General features: G+C 36.8%; 1 protein-coding gene and 1 long non-coding RNA gene across 2 annotated transcripts in view; one reads left to right on the top strand and one right to left on the bottom strand.

The window, feature by feature from the left end:
• Window positions 1–22,432, top strand: part of LOC116850206 (tachykinin-like peptides receptor 86C) — a 62,513-nt gene that overhangs the window by 10,496 nt on the left and 29,585 nt on the right. The window contains exon 2 of the mRNA XM_032828193.1: window positions 14,045–14,258. Within this exon, the coding sequence (XP_032684084.1) occupies window positions 14,045–14,258 (214 nt within the window). The remainder of the gene's footprint in view (window positions 1–14,044; window positions 14,259–22,432) is intronic.
• LOC116850207 overlaps window positions 1–22,432 on the bottom strand; it is a 109,110-nt gene that overhangs the window by 69,927 nt on the left and 16,751 nt on the right. The window lies entirely within an intron of this gene.

Here is a 22,432-nt window from a genome sequence, read left to right as displayed (position 1 = left end):
ACCATCCACCTTACTCACCAGATCTAGCCCCAAGCGACTTCTTTTTGTTCCCTCATCTAAAAATTGCGCTCGGAGGACAGAGATTTTCGTCAAATGAAGAGGCAATCACCTTCGTGAACAATTATTTTGCAGAGAAAAACGCCGAGTACTATTTCGACGGGTTACAGAGATGGGAGCATCGCTGGGAGAAGTGTGTAGATTTACAAGGAGACTATGTTGAAAAATAAAAAACAATTTTCAGAAAAAATGACTTGTATCTTTGTTAGGTCGGAAACTTTTCAGACCACCCTCGTATAATAAGTAATTGCATTCTCGTGGTCGACCGTAGATTCTCTCTGTGTTGTAAAGCAGAATTCGCAACGGCGAGGTTATATTTCGTCGCGATAAGTAATGGCCGGAAGGTTTGCCGCAAGGGGAAGATTCGGACGTCGTGGCTGTGGGTCTTACTCTAGCAAACGTTCATTCACAAAGTGGTTTCTGTTGTGAACACACAGCGTCGCCGATATCTCGGCCTTTTCGCAGCACACACGACGTTTCGACCGACACAATCGCATAGACCTCACCAGGAATCTTTTTTCCTTTCTCTGTCTCTCTCTCTCTTTCTTTCTTATCCGCGACTGTACGAATGTACGATATCAAGTCAAAAAGATTTACCTGTACATGTTCTTGCGTGAGCAACACTTCGTGTATATCCTTCTCTATGCAAATTTCATATATTCTCAGTCACGTGCTATGAAATTGTTAAGATACCCTCGGGGAGACTAGACAGAAATTTATTTCGATATTGGTTGCCGCAACGAAACTCTTTGATTTGTGTACCATGGACTTTTATTAAAAATGCATGAAACGAAAAATCGGATATCTTTTTTATCATCAGTAAATGTTTATTTTACTTTTTTATCAATATAGATCAGTAGATGTTTACTTTACTTTTTTATCAATATAGGTTTACGAAAGTAACACATTGACTGAATATTTTCACTGGTGCGTATTCTCAATCGCACTCTCGTGTCCCTTTCCTCGAGTAGTCGGATATGCATGAGATGTCTTCTTGCAGGCAGAATTTCCTCGTGTAGCGTTACACAAGCTATCTGATTTCAACTGAACTTGATATTACAGGGAGTATTGGAACATCAAGATAATCATGATCGCGAGAAAAAAGTGGTGGATTCGATCTTAATAACAGAGTTAAGCATTGTTTAATTTCGGGGAGATACATCTTCCTTCTGTTAAAAAATTAAAAAATTAAAAAATTTATATTATTAATACAATTTGATAACGGGCAGCTACAAAATTATCCAAGTTATTTATCACTTTATTGCTCTGGCTCTAAGCCACATTATCCGCTCCAATGAATTATTATAAATTCATTAATGCACGCGTCTGAAAGTTTGCATGCGCGTTTACGAACTTTACTAAATAAACAACTTTGTTGCTTTCATTTAATCAGAAGAGACAAAATTAATTTTTATAGATTAAAATTATCTTTCACGAAAAACTCGTTCGCTTTTCTACGCATTTTTTTACATATACAGACATTTAATTAATATCTTATACTCACATATACAAGACACACATAAATTTATATCACGAGTTTTGTAATGGAGGATTGTTCCCGATATGCTAGAATCACGTCAATATATTAGCACACTTAATCATCCAACCAAATGGAATGGAATCTCGATTCGATTTAGACAAAAAGTCATCGGTCTTGCCCTAATCCAGCAATCGCGGCCAAAGGAAACGATTACGTTGACAGAAAACATCAAGTTAATGAAAGTTTATCCACTGAGTGGCACATAGAAGTTTTACTGGGAAGAAAAACAAAAAAAGAAGAAAAGAAAACCGATGAACACAATTGCAACAGTCGACTATCTGTCCAATTCTATTTAGCTCGACGTTCGCAAAAGTTAACGAGATGATCTCGATTCGTGACGAGCTCGATTTTGAGAATACTCTAAGCTGTATCGTTACAAATTTATTTTCTCCTCTAAGTAGGGATTCCGCGAGACCTTTGTGGAAGTGAGCGAAGCGTAGAACGGAAAGTAATGATAAAACAAAGACGTCGAAATAAGACGTAATAGCAAGATGAAAAGCACAAACTTTTACTCATTCTCTCTTTCTCCATCTCTGAGAGAGGTATGCAGCGCGAACTTCAACAAATTTCATACAAAACAACAAATACTTCTCTCATCCTCCGAATAACGCTTTTGTTAATAACGCTTAGTGTTAATATTACATTTATCTTAAAAGAAACATATAATATCAAGCCGTTAATGAGACATTAATTGTGATAATAATGATATTGCCAATAATATACAGGAATCCGATAAAAATAGGTTTCAAATATAATATTTTAAAATAATAGGCAGATTTTACACGGAATATGTACATATACAGTTCGTGTATATATCTGGCCGCGTGAAATTAAACGGATAACGTAATGACTCAGTAACGCAATATACGTGAGACACGATAGTTTCGAACAAACTATCGTGCCGTTGCGTTTATGTCTTTTATTCCGTGCCATTCATCATTGCGAAATCCGTAATTGAAGTTGACATTTCTTTCAAGTTTTTGAACGCGCGCCGACTGGAGCTCATCCCTCATGATTTCGTGTAATTTAATAAACGTCTCGTTCTATCGGCACAATATTACAAAACTAGAAACTTTATTATCTCCTGTCGTTCTGTTGCTGCACGTGCAAAATACATACAAGCAAATTTTATTTGGAAAGTCGTTTTTAATTAAAGTTACTTTTCCGATGAAAATAATTCTCACCGAATATCGGAAATAATGACAAATAATGACGCTGCATTTTTTACTTTTCACCGAGTTCTCACATATGTTTTAATTTCGTCGACTGAAATTGGCGTTTGCATGTTCCAACAAATGTTCATTTTATTTGCTTTTCATTTCGTTTACTTTTCCTTACAAAATTTTGACGTGTAATTGTTGATCACCATATATTGTCACATTATTCACTTTGATCTGCTTTGTACCAACGAAAGTTTGAGAAGCGCATTGTGTCTCGGTCAGAGCTTTGTATTCACCACGGAGACGTTGCAAATTCGCGCCCAATTCGCCGCAAGCAGTACGATTATTGAAACAGAAGAGCCTTTCAACGGAGTATACAAAGTGTAATTCTCTAAAGGAACATTCCGCGAACCCAAACTGCGTCTCGATAACGAGCGTTAGATTACTCCACTGTTAGTTGGAAGAAAATCCGCTCTTCCACTTGTGAGAATTGTTTGTGAAAAACGCTCGGTCTTGACGGATATGAGTCGCGCGTGTGCGAATTAATCATGTTAAAATCTGGGTTGAAAAATATAATTGCCGCGTTTTCCCATCACTGGCGCTTTAAATCGTGGTGAGTATGCCAGATGTTCCATGTGAGTATAATATCCAAAATGTGTGTTATATTCATGACACCTATAATGTTAAGCTTTGAAACATACGGTTTGCGTCCATTAGGATTTATTGATTAACCTATTAATTCGCGTTTACGCAATTCGCGGACGGAAATTGTTTCGACATTGTTCGACGTTAACTCGGTCCCGTAACCGCACGTCTCTCTTTCTATGCTGACGTATAAGGTGAAAATTACGGAGGGAACGAATAAACGTTATCCGACGAGATACGACTCGATGATATGTTTCAATATAATCAGCAGTATTTCGGCAATATACTGAAAGGACTTTGCCGAAAACGACGAGTTGCTCGCCATATGTTCCGCCCATTCTCCTTCATTCTCCCATATATACCTTCATTCTCTTAATATGAGAGTTCTGTCTCGAAAATGAAGCGCAGCTGCTTCGGCGACGCCGAATCTGCAGTTATCTATAAACGCAATACACGAGAAAGTAAAAGATTAATTAAAAATATTAATTATGTGCTTTTGAATGAACATTTCGATATTGTTTCAAAAGCTCCGTGCAAAGGGCGTGCTTCTATTTGTTCACTGAATTAAAGTTGGACGAAGTTGATATGTGCGGAAAGCCAACCGTCCCAGGGAAGTTAACTTCAAATTTCGCAAATATATACAATACTCATTGTAACGCAGCTTCGCGTGAATTTGTACCAAAAAGAACATGCTGGGGATCGCGACTGCGGTTCCCTATTTCGACAATGAAGAGAGAATATTATCATTAGTGCGAAACGTCGGCGGAACGGGAATTAGAGATGCGCATTCTCGTTAATTCTATGCGCTTAAACGGAAAGAAGGATTCGAAGCTTCACCTGCAGCGGGAGATAAATTCAGAGCGTCGACTCATTCCGCGCAAGGGAAGGAAAGTCGTTAACGATCTGATCGCGAGAAGAGATCTTTATCTTAAAGGAATGCTGGAGTCAATGACGAACTCGAACAGTGTTGATAATGTAGAGACGATCATCACTAACATAATCACGCTTGTACCTTTTTGTATTTCTTGTATATACAGTGAATGTGTGTTGCTTTGTTTTACCATATTCAATGGAAAACCTAACCATATATGTGTGGAAATCTTTCTGCAAACTTTTTCGATATTTTTAAGCTTCCAAATGCATATGCGAAGGTAAAGCAATGTTCTTCAAAATTTTTCTGTTTGGAGTATCCACACTTTCAATATATATAAGCTGCGGAACTTTTGGATCAGGCAAATATTACGCTAACTGACAGCTTGAGATTTTATATTAAACATTTTTTGTTCGTTTTCGTCATATATCGAGCAATGCTCCTATTTATTTTTGCACGTACTTTCATTGCGTAAAAGCATTTGTAATTCTGTGTAACCAACACGACGTGTTGCGACGTAAACTTTGCAGAAAAATGTCGCAGTATTCTGTCGGTAAAGTTTTCAGTTTCAGCATCCCCTTAATGCGATGCTTTTGGCGAGTGATGTTAGGGCGGTTTGTAGTGGGCAGCGGAAGTTGATGCGAGCATATGCAATAGTTCGCCATGTGCGCGAGGCGGGTAGCGGATGTAAGTCCGCGCCACGATCCCGACGGGATACTTTGCCGGGAGCAACGGGAAAAGCATGGATCGTATGTACACCGCCTACGCACTTACGGCATAACCCGCGGATGCGGCAAACGGAAATGAAAAACCAGTTGCCGCCCGCGCGGAACACGAAAGTCGACTGAGAAAAAATTCGTTACACAACATTGCTTAATTGCATCGGTACGCCACGGAAAAGACGGCACTACATCAATCATGAGAAGTAATTACGACCGAGTTTATTAAACGTATTTCGTTTGATGCGTTTGATGTGCAAACATGTATATTTAAACTATAACATGTATATTTAAACTATAAGAATTCCATTTCATTTCGTCGAATCAGTTTGCCGTTCTGCTTTTGAAACGTATCTCTTTTCTTCTTTCTTCCTCTCTCCCTCATTCCTTCTGTTCTCTAAATCATATTGTACAATTATATCGTAATGTTGAAGATTATATACCAACAAAATGCGCGCGAGTCGTGTTTAATTGCGTTTTCCCTATATATACGCGTTCGACGCTTATTAAGCGTATAAGACGCTTAATTATGCTACTTGCGACCGTTCAACTCATTATAGCACGGGAAAAACAAGTCCGTTAGTGCAATTAAAGTTTCTGTTACTTTAAACAATTAAATGAGGGGACCAGATGAGAAACTTGTGGTTGTGGAAACAGGAACATTACTAGAATATAAGAGTTTTTGCTCAGCCAATTGTTCTCAGTCAATATAAAACAAATATAAAATAAAAATTAAATTAAATTAAAATTTGTTTTAATTAATTAATAATTATTGAGAGTAGGAGACAGAGAGAGACATATCTCTTTTTAATTTTTTCTTCGTGTTCTAACCAACGCGATGACAGCTATTTACCTGATAATTTGATAGCCGCAAACGACACGAAGCAAGCCGCAGCTCACATGAAGTGATCTAAGCGAGAGAATCAATCAGCATCGCGGAAAAGCGGCAACAATTAAATCTTTTACATGTCTTTTTAGAGACTAGAACAATACATGCGCGCGCTACGCGCGCGCCATATAGCTAATAAAAAACAATAAAAATTGTTCTCAGTCTTATTTCAAAGAAGTAATGCAGCTGAATGTTCAGACAAACGTTTAGGTGAATTTCAGATTTTCAAAAGATATTATTTTTCGTTAACGAGCTTTTCGTCTGGTTCCCTCATTTAATTATCCCAACTGAATTTTTTCCGTGTGCAACGGTTCGTAACTTGCCGCGTAACGCGAAAAAATTAGTCGGTGTTTTACATCAATTATATAAAGCGTCAATGTATCTTGTTCAAAGTGGCGTGTGAAACACCGCCAGAAATGCATAAACATTTCTGCCGCGAACGCGATAAAGAGAAATGCACGCGTGATATAAAACGCAACCAACTTATTTCTGGTATAATATGTAACTGCAACATGTGGTCGCATTTTATGGATATTGTGTTCTACGTGCAGCAATAGTCTCAACGCTCGTTTAAAGCACTTACATAAGCTACACAATTCCGCTAGTGCAACTGAATTTCCTGTTATTTAAGAATCAGATAAAAAACTCGGTTGTGGAAACAGAAAGATTCTGGTAGAAAGTTCTTACTCAGCCAATTGTTTTCAATTATTTCAGTCGAGTTTTAAGTCGGCTTAATGTTCAGGTGGATGTTTTCGGCAACAGAGATATCATTTTTCGTCAACGAATTTTAGGGCTGGTCTCCATTTAATTGTGCGAATTGAAATTTTTATTGTGCATGCGAGATTGACATTTGTTTCGTAAAGCTTTTACACTTTCTCTTTCGTAGAAAGGTTATACAAATTTTCGAAGAACGGTACCGATATGTTGATGTTTCTTTTCTCTCGACATTCTCCTAAAGAAAGTACGGTAAAAATTAAAAAAAAAATATATATATACAAGGTGCGTAAGGTATTTGAGGACATATCTTTTTTTTGCTATAGCTGCACTATATTAAATTTATTTTGTGTTAAATAGATAAAAATACAATGGCAGACATTCAGTTTACATAGGAAATGAAAAAAACACACTGTAATTGTAGCTTTAAAGGCTGAATACAGCGATTTGGAAATATCTCGTTTTTTAAAAGTTGCCAGGTCTTTCGTCTACAAGGTTCGTAAGGAGTTGGAGACCGAAGATGGAAATGTATCACCAGTATCAAAGCGTAAAAAACATTCTAAACACTATGACATAACCAGAACACTTGAATTTAACGCAGGAATGGATAGCTGAAATTTTTCTCGACTACATTACTCCTAACATTTGGCCTTCATCCTCCCCAGACTTTAATCCGTTGGATTACTATGTGTGGAGCGTTGTTGAAAGAGAGATCAATGAACTTTCCTATAACACCAAAGACTCTTTAAAAGCAGCCATAGTCAGAGTAATGTCGAATATGAACCAGAATCAAGCATGTAATTCAAGCATTTAATTCAAGCATTTAATTCAAGCATGTAGACGATTTAGATCTCACATCGAAGCAATTATTGAGGCTGAAGGTGGTTTTATTGAATAAAATTATTAAAAATATAATTTATTTTTATAGTATTTTATATAATTTATATAATTTATGTAATTTATTAAATTTATGTAATTTATATAATTTATATTATTTTAATTTATATAATTTATTAATTATATAATTTATTATTATAGTATTTTTCAGTAATAAAGTTAGTATCTTTTATTGTATATTCTGTTTTTTGATAAACATAAATCTGTCCTCAAATACTTTACGCACTCTGTACATATGTACTCAATACTGAAACTGTATATCGTAAATTACTCATGACAATATTTACGATTTTGCCATGCGTTGAGGAAAACCTCCCTTTTAATTTATCATCTTGTCATCATAAAATATTATCATCTTAGGAAATTAGTAAAAACACACTAGAAGAAAAAGCGACTTAACTTTCTGTTAAGTTGAAAGTTATTCAATTGCAAAATCACGCTGCGAAATGCCGGTATAAGATTTAAATTAATCTTTAGGCATTATTGACATTGCGGTCGCGTCCTTCATCACTTTCGTCCAGCTTTTAAAAGAAGGAACCTCGCTTGCAGCTGCTACCTTTTCAGCTTTCTTCTCTGCCATCGTCTATAAATTATGCTGCACTTTAATTTCATATTTCACATGTTTTATAACACGTTTTATTACACATTAATTGTATACTGCCCACGCTGAGAGAAAAATGTTTGGTATTTGTAACTATGATCATATAAATAAATAATTACTATAAATAATGGTCAAGATAATCATTTTTTAGTCAATTGCACTATAATTTTAGTAATAATAACCTTATATACATGTTACTACTACTATCTTCGTGTTGGAACTATATTTTTTGGTTGTTCCAACATGATTCCAACCATAATTTATAGTAATTATTTCTCTATTATAGTTACAATTTCCAGAAAGAGGGACGATAAAATAATATCGTTTTGCCTCAATATCCACATAATTAACATAAGTTAATTTAAATTAATAATTAACATAATTAACATAAATTAACCCACCAATATGAGATGTATCATAATATGTACGATTGCACGACTATTAATTGACACATTTCGATTAAAGTGCGCTTTCGCAGAAGAAAAATAAATGTGCGTATCATTTCGAGCAAAGCCGTGAAAAGATATTGCAAGGCTACGAGAGATACAACAAATAACATATACGCATATAAAGTGAGGCAGAAAGAGAGAGAGTGAAAGTGAGAGAGAGTTTACGATAGAAAAGAAATACAGAAAAAAATTCAAAAAATAAAGACAATAAATTCTTTCTATCGATTTCTTGTGAAACAGTGTGTAATGACCTTTCGGTCAAGTGCTTTCTCCTCGCAAAACTATCGACTCAATTATTTATAAACTGTAGCAGCATCATGTTGCAGGTATTTACAACGTCGAAGTTTCTAAATTCGCAATCCGTTTACGTTCAATTCAAATGGTGGATTTTCATTATTCATGAACAATGCGAATTGGGTATATCACCTAGTTATCTCGGCGAGTTTAACGCTACGGAATATATGGTGTATCATACAAATCCTAATTACTTTGTTACAAGCCCGGCAGCGAATGTGGATGCGATGGATGAATGCGTCTTAGTCTAACGCTCAGTAATTAGGATTAGAGATATAACGTTTCGCGCTAGTTTCGGTTGACGAAGACAAGGCAAACAATTCGAATCTTCACGACAACTAATATTGCTACGTCAATGAGCAGATTGAGCGTGTTATTAATAATTAACGCAATTCGCATCGTTGTGTACCTTTATTTTACACAAAATTCGCTGTTTTATCTATTACACGTCATAGAAAAATTAAATGTTTAGCGCGCGCGCGCCTGCGCGATCGCGTTCATGACTACGATTATCGGAAGATTAATTCGCTTACAATAGATGTCACGCAACGAGCAACGACAAGTGATAAATGTCAGCTAGTTCGCGCACAAATGGGTCCATTAATCGGTTTCCGCTTATTGTTATCTGATCGGAAGTCAGGAAATATCGCACGAGTTCGCACGAGGAGACAAATTATATCTTGAAAATATGATTTGGCTTCTGGGTACGGCAAAGATATTTTATGGCATATCATATGCCTTGGTTCACTGCGTATTTGCAGCAGAAGATTTATATCATGAATTCGCTCATTCGAGAACATCTTCAGTATATGAATCAGTTTTCCAGACATTTGGTTTCTTTAAAATAGGACCTTGTATAATCATATGCAATTATATATGTTCACGCGGAAAAAATCTTGTATGGAAAAAAGAGAAAACAGTTCACAGAGAAGAATAATTTTGTTCTTTTAGCAAAATCGCCGTTGCTACTGCATATTCGTAGTAACATCAAGAAAATTTAGTTGACGTAACTAATTTTACAAATTATTCATTATCAGAGCAGAAGTAGTTTCGTTGCCAGGATAGAAAAAATTTGTTGAATATTTGTCCTAAGAATCACGTTAGTTTGCTACTAATGTAAAATAATATATCCTTCCAAAGGATCCCGCACAAAACCTATGGAAAATGGTTTTCGGTCAAATTGGCTGAAATTTCACTATGTTATAGTTTTCGTCATGCTGATAAAAAGTTATCATTGCACCAAGTCCCAAAAATCAATATTTCCCAAGATATAAAGGGTCAAAGTAGTGAAATATGGTCATCCGCAGTAGTAAGACGTATGTTATAAGTATAAGTGATACATTGATATTTATTCACGAAATAAATAAAAATCGATTTTTACATATATATATGTAATAAATATTTAGTTCCGCAATATATATGTATATGTATATACAGGGTGGGGCAAAAGTATCGGACCGGTGAAATATCTCGAAAAATATAAGTTTTAGAAAAAACTGTTTCAGATCTTAAAAGATCTATTGTATTTACTGATTTTAGCAGATTGATCTTGGGTGGCGTTGCCAAGGTCAAAAATTAGTTGTTTTCACGGCTACTCGCAATCAGTTGTTTTCACGGCTACTCACAATCAGTTGTTTTCACAGCTACTCACAATCAGTTGTTTTCATAGCTATTCAAAATCAGTTGTTTTCACGGCTACTCACAATCAATTGTTTTCACAGCTACTCAAAACAAAACTGATTATGAGTAGTCGTGAAAACAACTGATTTTTTACCTTGGCAACGCCACCCAAGACCAATCTGCTAAAATCAGTAAATACAATAGATCTTTTTAAGATCTGAAACAGTTTTTTCTAAAACTTATATTTTTCGAGATATTTCACCGGTCCGATACTTTTGCCCCACCCTGTATATACATATACATATATATTGCGGAACTAAATATTTATTATATATATATATGTAAAAATCGATTTTTATTTATTTCGTGAATAAATATCAATATATCACTTATATTTATAACATACTAGTACATCTTACTACTGCGGATGACCATATTCACTACTTTGACCCTTTATATCTTGGGAAATATTGACTTTTGGGACTTGGTGCAATGATAACTTTTTATCAGCATGGCGAAAACTATAACATTTGAAAGTGAAATTTTAAGTTTAACAGTGAAATTTCAGCCAATTTGACCGAAAACCATTTTCCATAGATTTTGTACGGAGTCCTTTATTTGCTGTCGGAGCAAAACTGCAACTACTTATATAAATCCATCATGGTTCTTATAGCAAAATAATTTGTAGATTCAACAAATTATATCCAGCAAATAGTGATTAGTACTGTATCAAATCTTTTTGCTGTTCATATAATAACGAAAAGATTTTGCTACCAGCAGAAAATTTGCTGGACTAGCAAATTATTTTTCTCCGTGTTTCATTCGATTAAATGTTGACACCACGGGCTGCTGTAAATCTAAACAGTTACGCATAACTGTACAGTACAATAGCGTTTCATACCGTGTATATGGAGAAAATAATTTGCTGGCCTAGCAAATTTTCGACTAATCTAGCAAAATTTTTTCGTTATTATATGAACAGCAAAAAGATTTACTAAAAGTATTAATCATTATTTGTTGGATATAATTTGCTGAATCTACAAATTATTTTGCAAGAACCATGATGGATTTATATAAGCAGTTGCAGTTTTGCTCTGATAGCAAATAAATTTGTTAAGAATACATTATTTTGTATTAATAGCAAATTAACGTGATTCTTAGGACAAATACATTCAACAAATTTTTTTTATCCTGGCAACGAAACTACTTTTGCTCTAACAACAAATAATTTGTAAAATTAGTTACGTCAACTAAATTTTTTTGATGTTACTACGAATATGCAGTAGCAACGACGATTTTACTAAAAGAGCAAAATTATTTTTCTTCGTGTATGGACATATACGGTTGCGTATGATTATACATGCCTATATAGAGATAAAATTTATGAATAATTATATGTATTTATGTTCTTGGAGATCCTTCTGTAATCGCTTTAATCCCTTAATCTATTTTATCCTTTATTTCAAGGCCTTATTTTAACGAGCGTAATCTCTGAGTCAACAAGACGTGTTGTGGAGAGATACGCGCGGGTTTTCATTTAAAATTAAAAAAGCGCACGTTTCCTGCAGCAGTATTATGCTTACTGTTGCACAATGATGTTTGCAAAAAGAACATCTGAAGAAAAATATTTTCTGACTTTGCAAGTAAAGTAAATAAATGCACTATGCGATTTTATTATATTTATCTGGCTTGTACGCAGAATGAGAGGACGTTTAGATCAGAATTGTAAACCTGCTCTGATTTCCATGCCGTAAATTAAGTTTGAAACAGTTTTACGCATGTATGCTTTTAGTGTTGAAAAGCACGTACAGAAATAATGTTGGTCTTCTCCAGAAGTTAAATTCCGCGATCTAACTTTCGTACAGACCTAGTAGTTTAAACGGCTTGGCGTATTAACGTGCTGTTTCACACGAGTTACGCATTTCAAAGATCTTTAAAAATTTCTTGAATGTGTTTAAGGCTCTTTGATGTTATAAAGAAGAATATACTTTAAACTCATTAGTTAATTTATATGATTTGATTTAATGAACCGTTTAAGAAATCTCTTCACTTTTTCACCTTTTCCAAAGTTTAGTACAAACGCACTTGCCTCTCTCATTAGCATTGTTTTAATCTCGCGCGAATGCTATTTTTCGTCGCTGCGTGACGCAGTACTATTTCTTAGGACACGGATTTTCCTTTAACTTTGCAAACTTAGCTTGAAACGAAGCTTTTAATGCGTTAATGCTTTAACACGTCATCGCTGAGAGCATCGTGTTACTTTCAAAGACGGAAAAGAGATAACGTGAAGAGTTAGAGTTCCTCTCTTAATGGGTGTAGAATGACTTATGTGTGCGTGTATACGCCAGCGTGTTTCGCTTACTTATCAATATTTGTACAACGGGATATTGTTGGCAGTTAAGATAAAGCGCAATAACGATTTTCCTACAGCCACAAAGGACTATTTACATTCCACTGAAGCGATGCAACATGATATTAGAATTTCCGCACGTAATATTCCCCGGCACATACGTGTCGCCACGTGTATTAAAAGTATAATCGCGGTAGCTCGTAAGATATAGAGCGTGAACGTGAAAGACGGGATCGCACATGACAGATTTTGATTTAACAGTAATAATGCGTCGTCAAAGACGAAATGATAAACGGAGCTTACGTCAAAGGAATAATTTTTCGTAACTTTAAAGTGAATAAAAACACGTATAATCAAATAATTAGAATAAGGCGGAAGGTAGATTCACCATGGCGTTACAAGAGTCTGGAGAACTTGATGCGTGCGTTAACACTGTTAAACATAATTATTCTCCCCACACTACTAGAATATTCGCTCCAACATCGGCTTTTGGTTCTATCTTGCTTCGTGTACTCTCTCAAACGGGGAATAATTATTACCTGTGAGTACCTCAGCGAAATAGATGCGCGGAAACAAACTTGTTTGTTCGGAGATCGAACGACGAGCGAATGCTCGTGCTGCGCGAACAGTCTTCTCGAATGAACAGCATCCATTGCAACGTATTTTATCGGCAGCTTTGTCAGTAAAGAAGGATTCAGCTAATTGATAAGCGCATCGCTGAGATTTTACTCTCTTCCTCGGAATCCTCGGAATCGGAGATAGTGTGAAGCTGCGCGACGAGTATCAAGTGCAGATGTATTATTTTCCACGATCTCTTTAGACGAACGAATCGTTCGTAATGGGCGCTATTTCGCCAGGAATTTTAATATCGGCGTCACGCGAAATGCATGCAGAAACTTAGTCGCGGCCATTCAAACGGCGCAAAAGTCACCGTAACGATATCGCGGAAAGTTTTATAATTTGCCACGCGAAAGCTACTAGGGCAGAGATGCGTTAAGGCGTCTTCACGTATTCAGGAATATTCACTTCGAATATAGTTAGTTGTAGTTTTCTCTTTTTCCTTCCTTTTCCCTTCTCTCTCTCTCTCTCTCTCTCTCTCTCTCTCTCTCTGTTTCTATTTCTACCTCTCTACCTATTTATTTCTTTCTCTCGCCCGTGCACTCACAATACTTCATCATTATAGCTTCATTATTTATCCTTGTTTTACTTATTTTGTTCACCTCTGTTTCTCGTTGCAGCTCACCGGCGAATGCGCACCGTCACTAATTACTTCTTGGTGAATCTCTCCTTGGCGGATCTTATGATGTCATCGCTCAACTGCGGCTTCAACTTCATCTTTCTCGTTAACTCCGACTGGCCATTCGGAGTGGTGTATTGCACTATCAACAACTTCGTGGCACACGTGACCGTCGCCTCCAGCGTTTTTACCCTCGTCGTAATATCGTTTGACAGGTCAGTTTTTTACGAGGAAATTTCCCCGCTCGTGCGTGCTTATATTGTACTATGATTCGCGGACTTCCGGGAAATTTGACGACGACCCTTTCAACTTATTCCATACGTTTATTGCGTTCTATTTTTTTGCAGAGCGCACATACCGACGAATAACTCACGCGAGTCAAGATTCGGATTTGCGATTGCTTTTCTCTTTTGTTCTCCAAAATCTCCTCCAAAACACGCAGAACTCGATTCTCTCGCGTTACATAGCGGTTGCGAATCAATTTTGAACAATCCCTTCCTGTCGATTTCTCCCATATGAGGCAACAAACAATCGTTTCTCCGTCGACGCGACTGGCTTTACAGCTAATCCTGAAATACGCCGAGAAAATAGAAACCAACGAACGCTTGCTTCCATGGATTCTTTTTAATGGTGACGCGTTGTGGTGGAAACTGCGGTGTTGAGTTTAAACACAGTTTAAATACAGTTCGTGTATGCCGGACAGGAAAATCTCGCGTGGGTCGTGATTCGACTTTGACGCTATTGTATGCAATCGAGCGCAACATCGGGCTGAGATAGTCAAATATACCGTATCGCGCTGTATCGTGCTTGTTCAGGGAGCGCGAGTAAAACGCGTTCTGTAAACGCGCGATAATACTTTTCAGCAATGAAACGGCCCACTCCCTTTCTTTTCATCTCTCACCTCGCGCGTTTTATTATTTTATTCACGCTACATATTCTTGCGATTCTCAATGAGAACACAGAGTGCACTTTGTCGTGTCGGTATGATATTCCGGATTTCGCACATGTACACGTTTATCTCGTGTCGATTTTATTTTCACGCAACACTCAGCAGAATTAATATCTCATCGATAAACGTTGAGAACGTTGTCTCAGCATTTCACCGACATTCTGATACTTTAATTAAAGCCCGAGTCGTACCGCTCCAGTCTTCGGTTTGTAATGTAGAAGAATGAAATCAAACCAAATAAAAAGCGTCTCGATCGCAAGCCTCACCAAGCAATACATTCGTACACGTTAAAACATGGGTGAATAAAAACACGCAGGCCCGCTATTTGTTGAATGTGAAAAATTCGATCATACACGCTTGGTGAAACATATCTGCATTCGGCAATATAATATCGCATTTGCCGTTTGCATTCTGTACTCGAATCCGATATCTAAATCACTTTTCACTGCTATATTTCACGCTGTTTGGCCATTTTACCTTTATCTTTCACCACCCGGTGATATGCTTGTATTCGATACCACCTTTTCATATATCTGTGATTTTCGGGCCGAGTCTTATCAATAACCCTATCGTGTGTCAACTCGCCACATTCCGTTCTCTCTCTCTCTCTCTCTATTTCGCTTTTTACGTCATTGCCCTCGAATATTTTCACGAGTATTATAGGATATATATCACAGGGTTCTAAGGGTTTAAGGTATATTCTAAGGGTCGTCAAGCGCGTACGTCACGTATAACCGTTAATTGCCTTAAAGTTTCAAGTTCGCTGAACCAATTTATCGAGCTGTTAATAAGGGTACTTCTACTCGAGGAGACAGTCATTTCCTTTAATAATAAGTATCTCTCGTATTATCCGGTTAATTTATTTACTTTTACAGATGTCGTCTTGTTTATGTTCGCACGAACGTTGGGGAGATAAAAATTGTCGTCGCGACGCGATAGGATCATGCTCTCGCGATATGTATTAGGCAGTTTTTTTCATACAACCTAATAGAAATGTCAATTTGGAATAGTATTTGACGAGGAGTCTCGAATTTCCGCCTATCTCTGTAGACGTTACACTTTATTAATTGTACTGTCGATTAATTATTACGTGTCGATTAATTATTACGTTTGAAAACGGATATTACATCTCACAACTTTCGCTGAATTTCACCCTTCTATCGTTCAGTTTGTGTCAACTAACTTAATTCGCCGCAAAACGGTTTGACGAGGGATTTGTACGTGGAGTGGTCGTAAAGGACAACTCTCGGCGCATTTGATGCTCGATTTAGCTTTTATGTGTATCATCAGCTTTATCGCTACCAGGTTCTCGCTTTTGTCTCGATAAGTTTAATATATTATCGATAAGTTTAATATATTATCCTGAACAAAAGCGCGCTGCCCACTTCGTTATCCTCATTGAGACATAGTGGCTGGAATTGATTATATGTTGAACTCCACAGTGTCACCTGCACCTCTCCTACTTTTTATCGAGTAAATATTAATGAAAAGTCGATAAATAATGCCGATGCCCTATTTCATATATAAACCGCATTACATTAACGAGAATTGACATATTACCTCGCAATTAATGATGAACTTCCGATTTGATGTTGATTAACGCAAATTGAATAGCAGAATCATTTTTTGCGGACTTGTCTATCAACGCCATGCTAAATTTTCGCGATATAAAATATTATTTATTCGCATTATCGCTCCGCCGAATTTTTCAGGTTTTTCTTATTGACACTGGATAATTTGCTTTAGCGTGAATTGCGGAATGGTGTACAAAAAATATAGAAAATAGTCCGCGTACTAAGACGAAGGACCTTCCAACATATATGTGCAAATTCAATGGTTTACAAATCTATCCGGTGTACAAACATCATTCATTACAAGCCGCCGTAGCGAAAGATTTAGACGCGTCGTTGTATGTGACATGTAAACGCGCGGATGCAAAATAACTCGGTGAATGAAGTAAAACTTTGGGGAATTGCTCACGCCGCGGGAATGGGTGTGTGTACATTAAGTCACGAATGTATGTTTGTAGTTACACACGAATGTACGTTTCTAGTTACACACGCTGCTAATGCGAATATGTGGGATAACGATGCTCAACATTATTAATCAATGTCTGTGGTGCACCTGCACGATGGATAGCGTTTCCCCCAGCGCAATTGAATTAATTAACAAGCTCAAGTGAGAATCTCATTAATAAAAACGCTATTGGTACAGAGAGAGAATCGCGATGTTCGTTCTCTGCACAAACGCGTAAAAGTTACAAATGCCAAGGGACCCACTTCTAGATAGCAGTCATGTGACTTTTTCATAAAAACGTAAACGTGTGAAGAGTGAAAAGTTTCACGTGAACTTGACAACTTTAACGATCACGAACTTCTATTTTAATTTTTCGAATAATGGAAATGTGAGAATTTTCATGTGAAACTTTCACGAATGTACGCTAGAGAAAAAGATACACGATCGATATCCTGATTAGAATCCCTGCAAATTATTACAGAAAAGGAAACGAGAGCGAAGGTGATGTTTACATAACGACTTAACGTTTCCGTGTAAAATGTGAAATCAAAAGGAAAATGAAGATTTCTCGATACGGTATTACGGACGTATCAATTTTTATTATCGGTCATAATGTGATACGATAATATAGCGAGCGGATATTATGGTGTTTCGAACGGAGAAATATATTTTTATAATGTGATCATTTGGTCGCGCAGATTTCGCGTGATAAGATAAAGTCGCGGTGGGAGGAGTTTAACTTCAATTGAATAGTAAGAGCGACTTTCAGTGAATTTTGATGAAATCCGTGGCCAAAAATTCAATGAGATCCATTACAGTGTTATCTCTATATTCTCCCTTTGATGTAGGATAAAAATGAAACTAAGTACAAAAAATTTCATAATCCGTGGCAGGTTATCTCGGTTTATAATTTCCTTCACAAAGGTCCAAGATTATACGCAACTCTCGAGATTTGGGATGAGAGTAGAGAGGCGAGATAAGGTTCACAATCATATATATCGTTCATTTTACCGGCTTCGACTTATGAACGCAGTACATCCAAAGGTCGTAGATCTCGCTCTTACGATGCTTTCTATTTTTAAGTCGCGAGCAATGTATCATGTACCCATTAACGTCGCTCGCTAATTTTTATTCTCGCTACGACAAATGCTCATTTATTGCCGCCCGATCGAATAGCATCAGTTCGTTTACTGAACACATATGGAATATGGAATATGGAATATGGAAAGTGGTTTAGCGCATCGGATACATTATTTTGAGATACATTATTTTCTCATATAAACGTTGATATTGTGCCAAATTAATTTGACTTCATTTTCTCGGAAAGATATTCCTCGAAGATATTCCCGGAAGTTTCCATGGCGCGTTCGCCAGTACCTCCTTATAAGAAATCTAATCTGCCTTTCTTCCCAGTTCGCAAAATGCGAAGTAAATTAAAAGGAAATTTGATATGGGCTTTGGGTATTAATGAAAAATTTCCGGAAAATAATAGTGATTAAGATTTATTCTTCTACATGCGAGAAATGAACGTCGAATATTTACGAGAAACGATATTTTTCACGATATTTTTATCTTTTACCTCGCGCATTGAAATTTATCAAGTGACAAGCGAGTGGATTCTCTCATTGAAGCTAAAAAAATGTGCATAGCATTAGTGCATGTTTGATTTTTCAGTTATATCATAATACGTAGATTATTAAATAAAATTATTCGAATAATTGTATTATAACTGAATTCTGATTTGTCTGTCTTTTCATCATGTTGAAATATTTATGTCGGAATTTTAAGAGCATGTCGGAGCTACAAGTTATATTCGGCATAATGTTCTATTGTGATAACTGCAGACACGTTATTAAGATTTATATCTGCACATATAAAATATTTAATTGCACATAGTCATAATATTAATGTTTTAAAAATATATTTAGAGACTTACGACACACACTGTATGGTGACGCTTTGATGACGTAATGTATTTTTATGAGCGGGTTTACAGTGTTCACATTATTTAGGAATCTTCTTACTCGTGATTTATTTAATTATAAATCATATTTCAAATGTCGTGTAATTCAATCTTTCGCGATCACCAATGTTGGGAAGGCGAGGAGGATTTATTATAGAATATAATAAATATTTGACGTCCATGTGAACAGGCAGGAAAAAGTGTCACAATTTGGGATAAAGTTTTTACCGTTTAACGAAGTAATAGCATACGTGTAATGAATTTCAATGCGCCACCAGGGTTGTCAACTGATTACTTACTTATGGCAACTTACTTACTTATGACGTAACGACGAGAAAAGAATTCTAAAGTTTCATGCTTAAATTATTCAACAAGTAACTTTGAGGCTGTGAATATTGAGGCAAAATCGCACGGAACTTTGCGAACAGGAATGGCCATGGAAGTGGACATAATGAGCGTTAATTGATGTAAAAAAAAATCGCAAGCGACTTTCCGCGGAGTTTATTAGCACAATCATCGAAAAGAAAAAAAAGTAGGAAAAGGAATTAAAGGAGAGGAAAGTAGATCGTCGAAAAAATGTACCTTTATCGCATTAAATTAAACAGATTTCTAAAGGGACCGTCTCCAATCGTGATCTAATCTATTTATCTCCGATATAAATTTGCCTGTCGCTGAGTATCGCCGAGAGATGTATTTGAAACCGACGGAAATAAAGCCCCAGTTTCAATCATCCTCGTTTGTTCCGGCATGTAGACTATTTAATTTATACAGCAATTTATTAATGTAAGAATTGGCGTCTGGAATGAAATATAAATATCACATTGACTGGCTGAGTGAAAAATGATATCGGCATTTGCTTGGTAATATCTTTCCTTATTATGACATTATTTCGTTGCATTTCAAGAAATCAATTGGCGTCAAAACGGAAAGCTAAAAATCAAACGGCCATTCGCCGTTTTCGTTAATAGAACTGAGTCTTGCATAATCGTGTATCACGATTCGTATATTACATTCGTATAACAGCCGAGTCTGTTAATCTCCTTTCCAATTTCGTCTAACAAGTTTTTAATTGACAATCGATCAATTACTATCGGTTTATTTAAAATGGATGCGACTTAATAATTAATCAGCGACAACAAATAGCAATCCGTTTTCCCGCGAAAATTCGATTCACTCGACATATTTCTTGTCATATTTCATAATTCGTTTCACAGTATGCTCGATAACGCTATTTTCAAAATAACAATTCTCCAGGATTTATGATTCGAAATTTTCATAGTTCTTTCAGTCATTATGCGCAAAAGACAATTATCGCGTTCATCTTTCGTTATTATTAACAACCAACAGTCGAATCGATAAATCTTCATCGTGCAAACCCATCGAATGTATCGAACACGATATAACATCTCCGGCCGAAAAACTTTCAGAGACGATCTCTACAAACCTCGTACGTCACGTTTTACGGTAATTCCGTCCGGCAATACGCATTGAGGAGCGAGAGTTTATGTTGCTTGTGCAGGGAAACACTTCACAACTGAGAGTAGGAGGTAGTCCGATAAAAGTGGATTATCTCAAATGTCTCAGAGCATCAAACAACTTCCAGCACATTCTCCTGTTACGATGCCCTTCACGTGCTGATCGCACGGAAGAGAGACATCCAAGTTCAAATGTTTCGGCGGGAACTAGCTATGCTCCTCACGTCTTGCGGTTTGTAGACACGTGAATAGAGGCGGCAGTGATCGTTGCGTCAGAAATAAGATTTGATATACTCGTATATTAACCCTCTACTGTTAAAATCGATTTCTTATATTTAAAAGAATTTTTTTACTAAAGTACTTAACACAAGATGAAATTTTACTTCTCTAATTTTTTTATTTTCCCAAAGTAGATTTGTGACTTTGAGGTCACATTGAGAAGTTACTGTCGCTGCCAACATACTAAAAAAAGACAGCCAAATTGTGACTTTCACGTTACATCGATCAAGGCACGAACAACATTTATATCGGAGATAAAGAATAATGAAACTGGACGGTGGCTTCAGAGTCACAGTGGACAGTGGAGGGTTAAATATTCATTAGACGCTACTTTGCGGCTTTTATTTCTTCCCCGACGTGCCGTACTTGTGTCGTATTTCGTGATGGTCCGATTGACTCACGGCTGACGGCTGCAAAGCCTGATCCATTGCTTTACCTAAACCTTGAGCTTTCAATCAGAAAAAAATAGAGACCAAAAAAGAAAGCGAAAAGCGTATTATAAATCAGGCTTAAGAGACACCTACGTGAGAAATCCACTATTATCTACCAGTGTAAAACGTTATCCAATCAGCGCTAATAATAGAATTTCTTACTCAGTTGTGTAACGCGATGTAAGCTACTTATTTATTTATAAAATACGGTATTTAGTATGTACGGCTGTAGGTATAGAATTTCTTACTCAATTGTGTCACGGTGATATAACGTCCAAGCTACTGTCGAAGGGTCTATCCTTTATTTTTACACTGCCGCTTTTATCCGTGAATTTTATCCTCTTCAGTAACATTTGATATTTCCCGATACAAACGCTCCCTCCGTTTATCTCTCTTTTTGGGGCATCGCTGACATTTTCCTTTTCGTAATGTGAAGTGCTAGTAACTCAACTGCACGACTGAGGAGTTGAAATTATGAAATTAAACTTTTTACGTATCGTTTTATTCGTCCGAACGTTTGCAAACTCGAAAAGCACCGGCTTTTGCTTTTGATAGATATGGAATATTTACCGTGTGAAACACGAGACGGTGGAATTAGGATTAAAATGGATATTCGCGGACTTTGAAAACTCACGCATTACCGCGCTAATATTTAGCAAATGAGAGCTTGTAAATGACAGATAGCTGCGCATGTTTGCATAATCTGTCCAGTTACTTCTAATACATAGATGCGATTGGTTTGTATTGAGTTCACAATCCAAGTCTAACGTGATCGGATGAAAGAGTGAATGAAAATCACACGTTAGCGTAAATATCAGTCGTCCGGAAAAATGCTACAAAAATTTCGGTCAGAGGTTTCACAAAATTTTATCTTCGGATGTAATTTCTTTTAATTTCTCCTAATTAATTGTTTCCATAAGAGAGATGAGTTCAACAATAATGCGAGGAGCAGACCGACGCATGAAAATGCGTCATTGCGTGCGACTTGTTTCGCGAAATGTGCACATTTCAATCTCACGCTCGCACGCTTCCGTGTGCATGTTTTGCATGTCAACTCACCGCGACGAATGACTCAATACAATTCTCGTGGACATCTCGCCGGTTTATAAGGCCATTGGCGAACTTGTTTCGCCAAGTGGTAATTCTTACCACGTGCGGGACGCTATGAGGTTTCGCGGCGCGAAATTTCGGGCTTCGATGTCGTTTCTGAAATCGCGACGGTAGTTCTGTGTTCCGCACGTGCCTGCGAAACCTCTCGCGGCTAACAATGCAACCA

Source organism: Odontomachus brunneus, unplaced genomic scaffold, assembly GCF_010583005.1.
Source record: "Odontomachus brunneus isolate Ranch 3 - 2012 unplaced genomic scaffold, Obru_v1 Obru_scaffold_136, whole genome shotgun sequence".
Lineage (NCBI taxonomy): Eukaryota > Metazoa > Arthropoda > Insecta > Hymenoptera > Formicidae > Odontomachus > Odontomachus brunneus.
The sequence above is the reverse complement of the archived record's forward strand: the minus strand, read 5'-3'. Positions and strand labels throughout refer to the sequence as shown.